At 44.6% G+C, this 15,902-nt stretch overlaps 1 protein-coding gene across 1 annotated transcript in view; it reads right to left on the bottom strand.

The window, feature by feature from the left end:
* Positions 1 to 15,902, bottom strand: part of DCC (DCC netrin 1 receptor) — a 904,619-nt gene that overhangs the window by 127,936 nt on the left and 760,781 nt on the right. Inside the window, exons 14-15 of the mRNA XM_060280362.1 lie at positions 12,758 to 12,868; positions 6,447 to 6,641 (exon numbers count right to left, since the gene is read on the bottom strand). Of these exons, the coding sequence (XP_060136345.1) occupies positions 6,447 to 6,641; positions 12,758 to 12,868 (306 nt within the window). The remainder of the gene's footprint in view (positions 1 to 6,446; positions 6,642 to 12,757; positions 12,869 to 15,902) is intronic.

Here is a 15,902-nt window from a genome sequence, read left to right on the forward strand (position 1 = left end):
GATCTTCTTCCCTCTCAGCACCTGAACTGCTTTTCAGCATCCCTTTAGAAGGTTTTTCCTTTTTTTAAAAAAACAAACAAACACCAGCCTTTGGAAACTTTTTCACACCTACTACGGTACTAGTGTTCAGGTTTGCTGAATGAAAAGCAGATGAAACTCCAAGTGCAAAAGCACTTTGAAAAACCGAGTGTCTTTTAGCGATGGCAAAATAGGAACTAAAACGGAATCAATCGCTTCATCTCAGCTCGAAGATTAAGAGTTGTCACTTTGTGGATGACTTGTCCCCCCCCCCAAAAAAAACCCCGCAATGATGGTGATTTGATAATCCATCCTTAGAAGTCATGATGGGGCGGGGGTGGGGAGATGGCTGAGTCTGAGCTACTAAGGGAATGTTAGGTCAGTGCCTGCATCATTACTTGTGTATCGGTACAAATCCTGGGACATGGTGCAATGTGTTCCTTGTGGCTCATCACAATCAGGACAGGAGATTGATTAAAGCAGCCAGTTGTAAGAAAGATGCAGGGGAAGCGTCATCGGAACATAGCTGTCAAGTTTCCCCTTTTCTCTCGAGGAAGCCTATTCACCACAAGGGAATTTCCCTTTAAAAAAGGGAGAACTTGACAGCTATGCATCGGAAGCACACATGCTCTCACAGGAATGCCAAAGCTACAAACTTAAACTGGTCTAACAGTCATTATCCTCCTCCTCTGGTGGGAGCTGTAGTACTTTGAAGGAAGCTACCGGTAGGAATCTTTAAGAGGCCCATGGGATTCTCAGTGCCCGTTATTTCCAGCATTTGTTGGTGCAGAACAATAGCAGTTGCGTTGGCATAAAACTGATGTAAGCGTAGCTAAAGGGGGCGTTCTAGTCAGTTCCAAACCCATCCTTTTTTTGGAACAAGTGAGACATCTCCCAGGACCCAGGAAGGTCCATTTTTTGCCCTTTAGCCTTCCAGCACATTGTTTAAACCTTCCTGTTTAGGAAGTTTTTTGGTCTTTTGGTGGCTGTATCATACACTTGGCATTGACATAACTGGTACATAATCCTTTTGACTTTATGTTTCATTTTATTGCCCCACCTTAAGAACAACACATTTTACTTGCTGGTTTGCTAGGCTTTTGGTTCTCTCCTCTTGTGTTTTAGTTCATTTTTAATGCCTTTTACAATGTCTGAGATTAGCTGCCTTCTGCTGAACAAGGAAACTTGGGACAGAAGTACTACAAACAGACGAACAGACAGACAGACAGACAGACAGACAGACAGACAGACAGACAGACAAGTGTTTATTGGTTCTGAGTAGAGATGGAGACTTCCAATGATAATAGAAACCCTCCAAGGCTTAATGTTTTGCAAACGCTCAATGTTTTGGAGACTAGGCCTAGGGCCAGGAGGATGTGTAAAACATATGCAAGAAGTGAAGTGAGAAAGATTATTATTATTATTATTCATGGCATTTATATACTGCTGTTCATCTGAAGAGCTCAGGCCAGTTTACAACATAAAACAGCATGCTGCATGTTCACATCAAGCCATAATTGTTAAACTATGGGTTAATGTGATGTGAGAACCAAGCTGTGATAAACTGCAAGTGCTTATACCACTGCTCACGTCTTCAAAACTTGAACTTCAAAATCCAAATACCATAGACATTTCTCCACGGTGAGCATAATAGAAAGGCTAGAAAAGGATTTAGTTTTACACAACCTCACACATGTTTCAGGGGTAGTTTGCCTCCCAATTAGTTGCCTCCCAGAACAAAGCAGGCAACCTTTGCCAAACTATGAGCAGCAAGCGAACCATAGGAGAAACCTTGGTTTCAGCTTGGGGTTAGAAAAAGCTAAATCATGACCTGGGTTAGAATCATAGAATCATAGAGTTGGAAGAGACCACAAGGGCCATCCAGTCCAACCCCCTGCCAAGCAGGAAACACCATCAAAGCATTCTTGACATATGCCTGTCAAGCCTCTGCTTAAAGACCTCCAAAGAAGGAGACTCCACCACACTCCTTGGTAGCAAATTCCACTGCTGAACAGCTCTTACTGTCAGGAAGTTCTTCCTAATGTTTAGGTGGAATCTTCTTTCTTGAAGTTTGAATCCATTGCTCCGTGTCCGCTTCTCTGGAGCAGCAGAAAACAATCTTTCTCCCTCCTCTATATGACATCCTTTCATATATTTGAACATGGCTATCATATCACCCCTTAACCTTCTCTTCTCCAGGCTAAACATACCCAGCTCCCTAAGCCGTTCCTCATAATAGAAACACAATAAGCAAAACCACAACCTATTGGCTCAGCAGCAGAACCAAGGAGGAGCCAAACAGCCACAATTTCTTCTCCAGGACCCCACGTATTTCTGCTAAGCAACGGCTTTAGCTTAGTGTGCAAATCAGGCTGTTATGCAGGCCATTAAGAGGATCCTGTGCAGTCATTCCCTCAAAATTTGATCTTTCTTTCCCTGAAGCTAGCACGCACATTCCACCCTCCACCGCCTTTCAACACATTTTTTTCCTGATATGGCATCAAGGCAATGTGTCAGAGAAAGCACACAATGAATAATGGATAATGAAACACCCCCTGACACTATTTTGACACAGGGGAAGTACGAGGGTTTGATTGCCATTGTGTTCAGACACTGGCAGTGGAGGAACGAATGTGCTCAGAAGTCAAGCGTGGGACTTTGCATCCACTCAGCATGGAACACATTAGCATTTCAACTTCTCTATGAAGCAACGGCACCCTTCGGAATAACCCCACCAGCATTGCAGCCATGGCGTATGAAATGCCGATTACGCTTCGGACTCTGTCGTTGACGTAACAAGTCCATCATTAGATCGGCTTTTTTTCTCAGAGCCTCCTGCACAGCAAAGCAACTTGATTAGGAAAATGTGTTAGCGCCGCTCCGGATGCCAAGAAATTAATGAGCAAGACAAACACAGGCTGTTTTCAGGAAAGCGGTGGCGGGGACTCCTGAGTTTGTGATCTGCCGTTTGCTAGATCAGACTCTTGCCTCCACGGAGGAAGATTAAAAAGAAACACTCCACTTTCTCATGCCTGTTACTGTCTTGATGCTAACAGTCACAGCTGCAAGGGCACTGCCTCTGATCCTCAAGCCAAGTCAGAAGAATAGGGGAAGTCACACTGTGAGACACACCAATGATCTTTTTTAGCAAAGAGCAGAAACAGAATCTCATAGAAATTAGGGGTGTGGAGGAGTGGGGGGAAATTGGCTAAAATTTTAATCTAACATTTTAATATGAATCTACCTACTTTACGCTTATTAGAGCAGGCATCCCCAAACTGCGGCCCTCCAGATGTTTTGGCCTACAACTCCCATGATCCCTAGCTAACAGGACCAGTGGTTGGGGAAGATGGGAATTGTAGTCCAAAACATCTGGAGGGGCGAAGTTTGGGGGTGCCTGTATTAGAGCAATCCACCTGTCTCGAGAGGCAATGGAGTGTGCTTCCAGGGGTGAAGTCAAACCTCTGTATTAGCAGCACTGAAGTGACCTCCTCAGGGTGCAAGCCTGGACAGTGTGTCCTGGGCTGCCCAGGCAACAAGGGGCCCTTCTTGGCCTTGATGATGTGGTCCAAAGGAAAGCAGAGTGATACATTTGGCACCAGGTTGGCTGCAAGAGTTGCCAGAAGGAGACTTACAAGGTGTCATCCAACCATCTTAGGAACTCCACTCTGGATTTGTGTGGGGTTTGCTCTTTAACCTTTTCTTCTCTTGAAAATGTCCCATAAGGCAGCAGAGGTTTAGAATCAGTGTCTTCCTTCTCCTACTGTAGATAGGCTACCTTCCCAGGTTGATGAGCTATGCCTGCCTCTCACTTCCCTCTATAGCAGGCATCCCCAAACTGTGGCCCTCCAGATGTTTTGGCCTACAACTCCCATGATCCCTAGCTAACAAGACCAGTGGTTGGGGAAGATGGGAATTGTAGTCCAAAACATCTGGAGGGCCGAAGTTTGGGGATGCCTGCTCTATAGCATATGCCTTTTTAACCATTGGACCCACTATTGATCTCATCTGCTTAATCCACCGGAGCCTGTCTTCCCATGCAGAGGAGGGTTTGAGACCCATTGGCTACTCTCACCTGGTTTATCTGGCCAATTGCTACTACTTTTGTGATATAGCTCTGCAACCAGAGGAGTGTGGTGGAGTCTCCTTCTTTGGAGGTTTTTAAGTGGAGGCTTGACAGCCGTGTGTCAGGAATGCTTTGATGGTGTTTCCTGCTTGGCAGGGAGTTGGACTGGATGGCCCTTGTGGTCTCTTCCAACTCTATGATTCTATGATTCCATTCTATGATTCTAACCCAAAAGTGTGCACCAAAGTACCTGTATTAGTGAAACTATTGTACAAAATTAAATCATACTAGGGGAAATTACTCACAAAAATGTGTAGCTTGGGAAAATACAGATATTAGGAGAAATGTCAAGAGAGAGAAAAAACACAAATTGATGTAGGAATACTGCAACTGAATTTAAGGCTGGGAAAATGAGGGAGTGTATTCAAACTTGAAAAATAATCATGCATTCCTTTAAAAATGCAATATTTGGAAGCGAAAGAATAGGGAGGTTTTTCCTGTAAACCTAAATTCCACTTAATGCACTTGTAGATGAGAACTGGGGGAATGGTAGAAGTTTGATACTTCCCATGTACAAGGATCCCTCCCATGCAGATTCATTTGATTTCCACCCAGTCAGACACCAAAACCAGAGCCCAGTTGAGGGCAAAGCAAAACTGGTGGTGGTGGAAAGTTATACATGGCTTCTTGTCATCTTAGCAAGCGCAGGTTTGCAAATTCATCTTGCGTAAGGTAACATTTAGTTGAGCACCAAGTTGGAGATATATTTCCATGAATGTGCTCTGTTGAAGTCCAGTTAAGAAAGTGGCTTCCTCTAGGGCAGTGCTCCTCAACCTTGGGCTTCCAGCTGTTTTGGAACTACAACTCCCATCATCCCCGGCCACTGGTCCTGCTAGCTAAGGATGATGGGAGTTGTAGTCCCAAAACAGCTGGAGGCCCAAGGTTGAGGAACACTGCTCTAGGGGACAGATAGCCCAGTTTCCTTTCAGCTACAGGTTTGCTTATTGACTACTGCAAAGGTGAAAATGCACAGATGACATCACCATGACAAATTCCATCATCACTGGTTGTCAAAAGAGCACCACAATTGAAGGGGTCACTTTTTGTGTCCCTGAGACAAGGACTTGGACTCTTGCTGAATAGAAATGTATAAATAAATATTAATAAATAAAGATTGATATTTCCTTTTAACCAACCAGAAAGTACTAATGCTTTATTGATGCTTTATAGATATTTATAGACTGGCTAATGCTTTATGTTATAAAGTATAACCTATGCCTTAATATGTTTGATGAAAGTGTAGATCATAAATATTCAAATGTTCAAATGTTCAAATACTACTTAGCAAGCCTTGCTATTGCCAGAGTATACCCCAATGGCCAGAACTGAATATTTCAGGAAGTAATAAGACAAATCATTTTAGTTACCTTCAGTAATTTAAGTGCAAGGATGCAAGCAATAAGAGTTACTGAATTATATAATAGAAAACGAGGCAGCAATTTTAGGCAGTTGTGGGGGTGGATCTACCCCCAACCTCAGATGCTGCTGATCCTGAGATATGATGAAGAAAGGGGGTTGATTTTTTTTGTCAATCCACCCAACTGAGTCTGTGATTGCAGTCTATACAACTCCATAGAGAACTGAGGCTACCCTAAATCTGAAAAGAGGTTCACACTTGAGCAAGAGAAAAAGCCAGAACTCAGTCATTATAAAGATATTTCCTCCTACTCCTGGTGCTACAGCATGTAGCCAAGACATTTGTTTCGAAAGTCACACCCTGGACCTTGATCCCCACTCCAACAAACACATCAACTTCATCACATTCAACTTCATCGTTCTCAAAGTTAATTAATTGGAAACCCCAATTAATCCCAAGTCGATTTTGCCCTGGGCTGCCACAACCATTCGTTGGATGCTAAAAAAAAACCAACAAACCACACACATGCATGCAAAGAGGACATGGGGTTTACTCTGGGCCAGGTTCTCATTTATATTGGCAAGGAAGATGACAGGATGACATCTAATGACTCAAGTAACAAGAGGACAGCTTTCAGTTGAATGTTAATGTAATTTGCTAAGAGAACTCATTGCCTCGAAGGGTGGCAGGATCTTTCTGACCTGGGTCACCTCCACACAATACATTTAATGCACATGGTTTCCACCAAAGGAACTGAAGTATACAAATCCAGGATTCTTAATCCACAGTTTTTTTGGGGGGTACCCTGGCATTCCCTGGGGATACTCTGCATTTATGGCCTGGAATACACAGTTTGACTAGACGGCCTAGAAACACATTTCACCCCCTCCCCAAGCTTCTAAGCGTTTCTATCTTAAGCGGCCCTAGAGTGAAAATTCCACCTACCCAAGTGTTCAATGGAATAGTAGCGTTGCTTGCTGTCCACTCGCACCGTCTCGGCGTACGGGCTCCCCACTCCGTAGCCAATAATGTATCCGCGCACAACGATGTTTGGGTTCAGCGGCGGCGTCCAGCTCATTACAATGCTGGTTGACAAAGGCCTCACATGAAGAGAGCTTGGCTGGTCGGGGACCTGAGATTCTAGGAGTCAAAGGAAGATGCTGTTAGCGGTGCCACCGTCTGCGTTTGATCGGCGGCAAGAGCACATTTCAGGCTGACCTGTCATTGTTTCTGGAAAGAAGCAAAGTGCCACATCCTTGTCACATGCAGAAGTAGCATGCAAGTCATTAAAATATACAGCTTGTAAAATAACTAGGCTGGGTTATCTTCTTTAAACGCACAACTTAATTTTTTCCATCGCCAAGCACAAGATGTCTGACTGTGCCATTCAACAGATGCAGTCATCTCCAAACTATGCTTTCGCCTTCCTATCATTGAATTATTATTCTTTGAAGAGTCAGACAAGCGGCGAAGCGAGAATTATCCTTTATGAAAAGGATGGCGGAAGACAAAACTAGTAAGTTCAATAAATTAAATACGTGGAAGTAACTCTCATTCTCTCTCTGTGTGTGCATATATTACTCACAGAAAGACATTTCATAATAGGTACAAAACAGCAAGCAAGCTCAGAAAAGCCAGTAAGCTAACAATGGACTAGCAACTTAAGCTTCTAAGTGCTTCTAACATTATGTGGCGAAAATCTAGGTCTGTGGTATTCATTATCGCAACCATGCATATTTCATTTTTTCTTCACTCACCCTGCCTCCTCTGATTAATACTAAAGCACTTGGGGGGTGGGGAGAAATATCCGCCTAGGAAAATAATGATATACTGTACCAACATCATTCTATTAACAATGCATTGGTTTGCATTTTATCACGTGCAAGCCAGAAATGAGATGGTTATCCAGTCTAATGGTGTGGGTGGGTGTTTTAAAACCCTTTGGAGGTGAAAGCAAGCCTTTTGCTGGAGGTTTGCCTAGGAGCTACCATACCACAAGTCTCCTCCGAAGAGCAGGAAAGCAGCTTGTCTCTTTGAGAGCGGAAGAAACAAGTCGCAATCTTTTCCCCCCATGAGGAGGCCTGTCATATTTTAGCCATATGGAAGAGGTAAAAGGACTCAGGTGCAAAATGCGGATGCAAACTCCGAGAAAAGGGCCTCCTTTGATTGTGAAGTATTCCCACTATAAACGTTGGGTGACGGGGGGTGGGGAGGGGAGGTAGTAAAAAACTGATGGGATTAATACTTTTCAGCGGTGCTGTCATTGATTCTGCAGTCCGTGCCCTTGATAGTTTATAGGCTTTGCAGTGAATTTTGGGGGCAGAATAAAATTCTTCCGAGGAACTGCTGGATGCACTGGAAAGTCTTATTAGAATGTTAGAGGTCGCATAATGCACACGGCAACATTTGCAAGGGCTTCACACTCTCCACAGTCTCAAAGTCAATCTATTCTTGAATAATGCTTCATTTAAGGAGGAGCAGAGAAAGAAACAAACAAACACGACACCGTTAAGTTGCTCTGACGTATCTCCTGGACCACTGTGTGCACGTATTTGAGATGCAATACAATTTCTTACTGTTAAAATTAAGCAAGCTGTTTTGGAATGCTGGACATCATTAGGAACATATTCAAACGCAGCAGACATAAAGGGGTGGGACGTTGCATTTCAAGGGCAGGGATTAAAATGAGGCACATCAAAATGTTCAGGATACTTTACTATTTTTCATAACCCTTCATTGCTCTTCAAGGACAGTCTTTATACCAGGCACTGTACAGCACATGCATGTGTCCTCATAGGTGTACAACCACAAGGGGAGGGGTGAATAAAGGGAGAGGGTGAAGGGCACAGGTATAGCTTAAATGCAAAACTTGATGGGATATGGGATAGTTAACTGGTAGCAGTGCAGATGTTTCCTGCATTGATGTTGGTTTTCCCCCACTGAAAGCTGAGAAAGAATTTAAAGAGAAGTAGTGTTCGATTCATAATTCACCTGTGAAGTAGGAGGGAGGCAAATTGGAATTCTGATCAAATTAACTTTGAATTTCAGCGATATCACCTGCTTCAGCCTTTTTCCTGTGCAGAGGGCTTTTTTTTGTCTACCCAGAAACACAGAGAAGAAATTTGTACCTATGCATATTCCTGGATCAGGGACAGCCAATGTAGTGCCCTCCAAATATTGCTAGACTGCGGCTCCCATTATACCTGACAATTGGGTGTGCTGGCTGGGGTGGATGGGAGTTGGAGGTCAGCAAGATATGGAGTTTTCTTGGCAGGGATACTGGAGTGGCTTGCCGGTTCCTTCTCCAGGTGGATCACATTTGGTCAAAACATAACTTCTCCAAGTCAGGCATCCCCAAACTTTGGCCCTCCAGATGTTTTGGACTACAATTCCCATCTTCCCCGACCACTGGTCCTGTTAGCTAGGGATCATGGGAATTGTAGGCCAAAACATCTGGAGGGTCGCAGTTTGGGGATGCCTGCTCTAAGTTATTTAAGCCCCTTCGCCACAACAAGGCAGTGATCCCATGGACTGCAAGAAAATCAAAACTATCCATTCTGAAGGAAATCAGCCCCGAGTGTTCACTGGAAGGACAGATCCTGAAGCTGAGGCTCCAATACTTTGGCCACCTCATGAGAAGAGAAGACTCCCTGGAAAAGACCCTGATGTTGGGAAAGATGGAGGGCACTAGGAGAAGGGGACGACAGAGGATGAGATGGTTGGACAGTGTTCTCGAAGCTACGAACATGAGTTTGACCAAACTGCGGGAGGCAGTGGAAGACAGGAGTGCCTGGCATGCCTTGGTCCATGGGGTCACGAAGAGTTGGGCACGACTAAACGACAAGAAGAAGAAGAAGAAGAAGAAGAAGAAGAAGAAGAAGAAGAAGAAGAAGAAGAAGAAGAAGAAGAAGAAGAAGAAGATATGGAGGGTGCCATATGTGTTACTCCTGTCCTGGATATTTCTACACTGACAGAAGTTCACCTAAGGAGCGACCTGGGGCAAAAGATTCTACCAGTCGGTGAATCTGCCAATTAGTGTGACAATGCTCCAACCTGAAAGGAGTGTGTGTGTGTGTGTGTGTGTGTGTGTGTGTGTGTGTGTATTCAGCAGCATCCAACTATGAGTAAGGAGATCATATAAATCAGGGGTTGGCAAAGTTTTTGTGGCTTGGGCCAGTTTATGGTCCCGCAGACGCCATGGTGGGCTGGAGTGTGTGTGCGCGCACGCACATGCACATGCTATTTCTTGCACTCCTTCTGGCGCAGAGGAGGCGTGTGCAGCTTCCCATTGGCAAATGAATGGAAAATTGGAGCAAACTGGGCATTATCCAGTTCTAGAATTAATTCCAGGAATTCTTCTAGGTAAACACAGAATTTGGGAAGAGCTGAATGGAGAGTGAACCTAGTGCAGAAATGGAGGAGATCTGCTCTTGTCTCGAAAGGAAGTTAAACAGCACCCCCAGAATACACATAAATATATTCCTCCAGAATATTCCTATACAAGACTGATCCAGGATCCCCAACATGATTACTTAAACTGTTTGAGTCGGATGTTTTGGGGGAAATTGAGCATCCAGTGGTTTCCTCCCCCCCTCAGAGAAAAAAGCATAATGTTTTATGCTCAAAATAAATATTTAAAATGCTCCCAGCTGCCAGAAAGACTATTCTGGCTTTCCAGGGAACCTTGGATCAGCAGCAGTGTTTGGATTTCTAATCGCTTTAACAAAACACACTAATTAAATGGGCAATCCATAGGGAGTTAAGGGAGTTTCTTCGAGATACTCTTCATTTTTGTGTGTGTGTGTGTTACTGCAGATGCCAAAAAGAGAGAGCATCCGGTGAAGGAACTTCTACAACAAAAGAGCAGAGAGGGAATTGCAGTTAACAACCCGCACAGCAGCACCAAAGGAATTTAGCTGATCCTTGCATGTCTCTAACCTTGCAGGTCTCGCCAAAGGAACCATCCCAAAACCTGAAGCTGCAAGGTGATGGTTGTTTAAAAAGCCACACTGTGTGTGTGTGTGTGTGTGTGTGTGTGTGTGTGTGTTCTGAAGCAATTTAGTCTGGCCCTGCACTGGGGTACAGAACTGGGTCAGTGATTCAAGGTACAGGCTTGCCTCTAAATGTTTTCCTGCCCTTGTGCTTGCTTCCGCAGTGTGAACAAACAGAAACAGGTTTAAAACCAAGTATGGAGTAGGGTGACGTTCTCAGCAGTGAGGTGGTTATTGGGGTTTCAACTGCAAAAGCCCATTTTGTTAAACAACAACAACAACAACAACAACAACCACCTGAGGGAAAGGATCTCATATCCCTACATGGCTCCCATCTGAGCTATACATTTAAAAGAGTATCATAAACAGTTGTGGCTTCCTCCACAGAATCCTGGGAACTGTAGTTTGTAAAGAGCGCTGAGAGTACTTAGAAGACCCCAGTTCCCCCATAAGATCAACTGAATTCATTGGGAAGAGGGATTGGATTAAGGGTTAAACCAATTATTGCAGCTTTGTGAGGGAAATTGTGAGGGAAACTAGGTTTCCCAGGATTCCTTGGGGAGAGGCGTGATTATTTAAAGTGACATGCTACCCCTTTAAATGTCTGCTGCATATGGGGCCATGAATAGCTCTATCATTGGCCAATCAGCCATGACAGCTGAATGAAGCATCCATATTTGAAAACTGTACCAGAGGGGCAAGTGTTGGGGTGTAGCTCCCAGCATCTCAGTCCCTTGGCCATGCTGGCTGGGAGTGATAGGAGTTGGAGACTGGAAGGCTAAAGATCCAGTGTGGTATGGTCATCACCACCATGTCATTCTGATGTGTTTTTCAGGGGCAATGGGAAATGTGGTTGGCTTGGTGTCATTTAGAAAGGAAATCCTAGGTCCAAGTGCTCAGAACTGGCTGCTCAAGCGTTTCAGAACAAGGGAAAACCACGGCCCCAGAGAACTCCTGCATGTTGTTTTGATAGCAGATAGACCATTGGCAAAAGGCTGGACTGGACGAATCCCAAACTGGAATTAAGATTGCCATAAGAAATATCAACAACCTCAGATATGCTGATGACACAACCTTGATGGCAGAAAGTGAGGAGGAATTAAAGAACCTTTTAATGAGGGTGAAAGAGCGCAAAACATGGTCTGAAGCTCAACATCAAAAAAACTAAGATCATGGCCACTGGTCCCATCACCTTCTGGCAAATAGAAGGGGAAGAAATGGAGGCAGTGAGAGATTTTACTTTCTTGGGTTCCATGATCACTGCAGATGGTGACAGCAGTCACGAAATTAAAAGACGCCTGCTTCTTGGGAGAAAAGCAATGACAAACCTAGACAGCATCTTAAAAAGCAGAGACATCACCTTGCCGACAAAGGTTCGTATAGTTAAAGCTATGGTTTTCCCAGTAGTGATGTATGGAAGTGAGAGCTGGACCATAAAGAAGGCTGATCGCCGAAGAATTGATGCTTTTGAATTATGGTGCTGGAGGAGACTCTTGAGAGTCCCATGGACTGCAAGAAGATCAAACCTATCCATTCTGAAGGAAATCAGCCCTGAGTGCTCACTGGAAGGACAGATCCTGAAGCTGAGGCTCCAATACTTTGGCCACCTTATGAGAAGAGAAGACTCCCTGGAAAAGACCCTGATGTTGGGAAAGATTGAGGGCACAAGGAGAAGCGGACGACAGAGGATGAGATGGTTGGACAGTGTTCTTGAAGCTACGAACATGAGTCTGAGCAAACTGTGGGAGGCAGTGGAAGACAGGAGTGCCTGGCATGCTCTGGTCCATGGGGTCGGACACGACTAAACGACTAAAAAACAACAACAGACCATTGGCCTGCCACAAATAGATCGTTTCTTTTGATATCCCCCCAGAGATATTGTATGATGGAAGAATAAGCAATACGGTTAAAAACAAACCTGGCTTTCAGTAACCACTCCAATATCACAATTTTGGCAAAAGTTGCAACAGCAACAGCTGGGAAAGAAGTTAAAATTAAACACAGGTGCTAGGAACGTAGTGGGAGAGAAGTGAAGCTGCCTTTCTTTTCTCACTTCTGCTTCACTTGTCCATATACACAGGGAGAATTTTAACAGCATGCAGCCAGTAAAAACCTTCTGCTCAGAGAAAGCACTCAGACAACAGCTCCAATGGGCCTGGAAGCTGAATGCTCCTGACCTCCACCGCAAGCTTAGCTGAAGGGCAAGGCAACAATCAGAATGAGCAAAAAGGAAGTTATAATGGCTGTGAAAAGAAATACAATTACCATCAAGATCGCTCTCTGGAGTTTCTGCAGTATACCAGTCGGAGGAGGGTCCTGTCCCATTGACTGTCATAGCTGCGACTTGGAAACTGTACTGGCTGCCTTTGTCAAGACCTGTGTATGATACAAACCAGACATACAAAAAGCTCAGATAATATTGGCAGGATTTGATGAGCCACAATCTACAGAGGACATGTACACCCAAAAGGAGCTTTGTTTATTTGTTTCATTTACGGCCCACCTTTTCCTCCAAGGAATTCAAGGTGGCATACACAGCTCTCTCCAGTGTGCGGTGTGTGGTGAAATTTTCCAGAGGAGAGCCATCGGGGCCAGAGGCAACAGATTGCGAGGGCAATTGGTGGAGGGCTGACGTTGCAAGTGTGAGCATTGTGCCTCCCTTCCTGAGCCACACAGAAGCTTCCTGGGCTTTGGGATAGGATCTTGGAGTGTTCCTGTATCTTTGTTGGGTGTGCTTTTGGAAGGTGGTTGAAGGGCTCTTTGACCCGCTGGAGCATCATGCCTCTCTCCCTAAGCAGAGCAAAAGCTTCCCGGAATTTGGGAAGGAGGAACCAGGGGAACATTTAGGGGACAAACATTTTCCCCTAAGCAACTGACTGCATGCCACTGGCTCTCTCCCTCTCCACAATTTATCCTCACAACAGCCATGTGAGGTAAGGTAAAGGTAAAGTCAAAGGCGACTATGGGGTTGCAGCACTCATCTCGCTTTCAGGCTGAGGGAGCCGGCATTTGTACACAGACAGCTTTCTGGGTCATGTGGCCAGCAGGACTAAACCGCTTCTGGCGCAACGGAACACTGTGACGAAAACCAGAGTGCACAGAAATGCTGTTTACCTTTCCACCACAGCAGTACCTATTTATCTACTTTCACTGGCCTGCTTTTGAACTGCTAGGTTGGCAGGATCTGGGACAGAGCAACGGGAGCTCACCCCGTTGCGGGGATTTGAGCCGCCGACCTTCCAATTGGCAAGTGGTTTAGACTACAGCGCCACCCGTGCCCCCATGTGAGGTAGATGAGGCTGAGAGGCAGTTACTGGCCCAAGGTCACCCAGTGGAGTTTGGTCTCCCAAGTCCTAGCTTGACACTCGAACCACTACACCTCCCTGGAGTTCTAGAGGTGCCACCTGCCTTGTGCCTACTGATTGTGGCATGTAGTGTTCCTAACAGAAGTGCGAACAATGAATCTGAACCAGTGTGAATCCTTGCACAGCTAATGCTTCCCACTCTATGGCTAGGGTCTATTAGAGAAGCATCATGCTGGTGCTAACTCTGCGCTGTGCCTTTGTTCCCTGCGACAGCAATATATGCTTTTTTTATCATTTTGTGTATCTCACACTGACCATGAAGCATAAACATAAACAGTCACGTGTAATTGCAAAGTTCCTCTGGGGAATAATGTTCAAAATTAAAAAAACAACTCTTTTAAATTTTAGCTGATGGAAAATCTTACAGTAAAATCAATCGTCTTGATTTAGAGTCCTTGTTGTAGCTCTGAATTTCTTTGCTATTGCAGCTGTCCTCATTAGTGGGCAGAAACACCTGCCTTCACCAGCAGAAGCTTTTAAGGAGACATAAAGTCTTGCTGCTTGGATATTTAAATCATCTCTTTAAAAGCTGCATGATTTCCGGCTCCTTTGGAAATCCTTTAATATCACAACTAAACAGCAGCAATGAAAGATGTGTTTGCTTCCTTTTCATTTGGCCTACTTAAAAATGAATTTCTACAGCCTTCCTTGAAAGTTCTCGAACAGCTCACTTTATATGCAGATACCCTGCACCTTTGGTTTATTTACAAGATTTTTATTTCACCTTTCAATATATATTTCTAAAGTGATGTATGGCCAAAAACGGAAAGAACCAAATTGCAATGCATCATAAAATATCAGGAAACAGAAAACTGAGAACAGAAATAAAATTGGGCCAATAAATACAAAACTGCAGGACAGCAAAAAAATTTAAAAACTTCGAACTTCCAAGAAACAATAAAAGAGAAAGGGGTTGTAAAGGTAAAAAAAGGTAAAGGATCCCTGGATGGTTAAGTCCAGTCAAAGGCGACTATGGGGTTGCGAAGCTCATCTCGCTTTCAGGCCAAGGGAGCCAGCGTTTGTCCACAAACAGCTTTCCAGGTCATGTGGCCAGCAGGATTAAACCGCTTCTGGTGCAACAGAACACCGTGATGGAAACCAGAGCACACGGAAACGCCATTTACCTTCCTGCCACAGCGGTACCTATTTATCTACTTGCACTGGCATGCTTTCGAACTGCTAGGTTGGCAGAAGCTGGGACAGAGCAACAGGAGCTCACCCCGCCGTGCAGATTCGAACCACCAACCTTCTGATCGGCAAGCCCAAGAGGCTCAGTGGCTTAGACCACAGCACTACCTGCGTCCCAGAATTGTATCCAATGCTAGACCTGCTCAGAGTAGACCCAATGAAGTGAATAGCCACATAAACACCATATATATAAATTACTGATGTACCACTTCACCCAAAGAATTCTAGGAAGCGTCGTTTGCTAAGGGTGCCGAGAGTTGTTAAAAAACCCCTTACAGGGTTACAATTCCCAGAGTGGTTTGACAATCAATCCCTCCTCTCAGGGAACTCTGGGTATGGTATCTGTGTAACAAGAATAGGTGTCTTCTAACAACTCTCAGCACCCTTCTCTGACTTTGGCTCCCAGGATCCAATTATAGCCCAGGGGGAGACCTCCTCCTATGTAGAGAAGGTCTATAGCTCATTGGTACAGCCTCTGCCTTATTTGGAGAAGGCCCCAGCATCTCCTGGTAGGGCTTGGAAACTGCTTCCTGAAACCCTGGGGAGCTGCTGCCAGTCAGTGTAGACAAACTGAGGTAGATGGACCAATGGTCTGATTCAGTACAGTGGTGACTCGACTTACGAATTCAATCTGTTCCGAAGGCACCTTCATAGGTCAAAGAATTCGTAAGTCGAAAAGCGCCATTGGAAACGTGATTTCCCATAGGAATGCATTGGAAACGAAAAAATTCGTAAGTCGAAGCAACCCTATCTAGAAATTCGTAAGTCGAAAAATCCCTATCTAAAACCGCCGCGGTTTGCTTTCAGCTGTTGAGACATTCATAAGTCGAAAAATTCGGTTGTCGAGTCGTTCGTAA

This window comes from Zootoca vivipara, chromosome 11 (genome assembly GCF_963506605.1).
Source record: "Zootoca vivipara chromosome 11, rZooViv1.1, whole genome shotgun sequence".
Classification (NCBI taxonomy): Eukaryota; Metazoa; Chordata; class Lepidosauria; order Squamata; family Lacertidae; genus Zootoca; species Zootoca vivipara.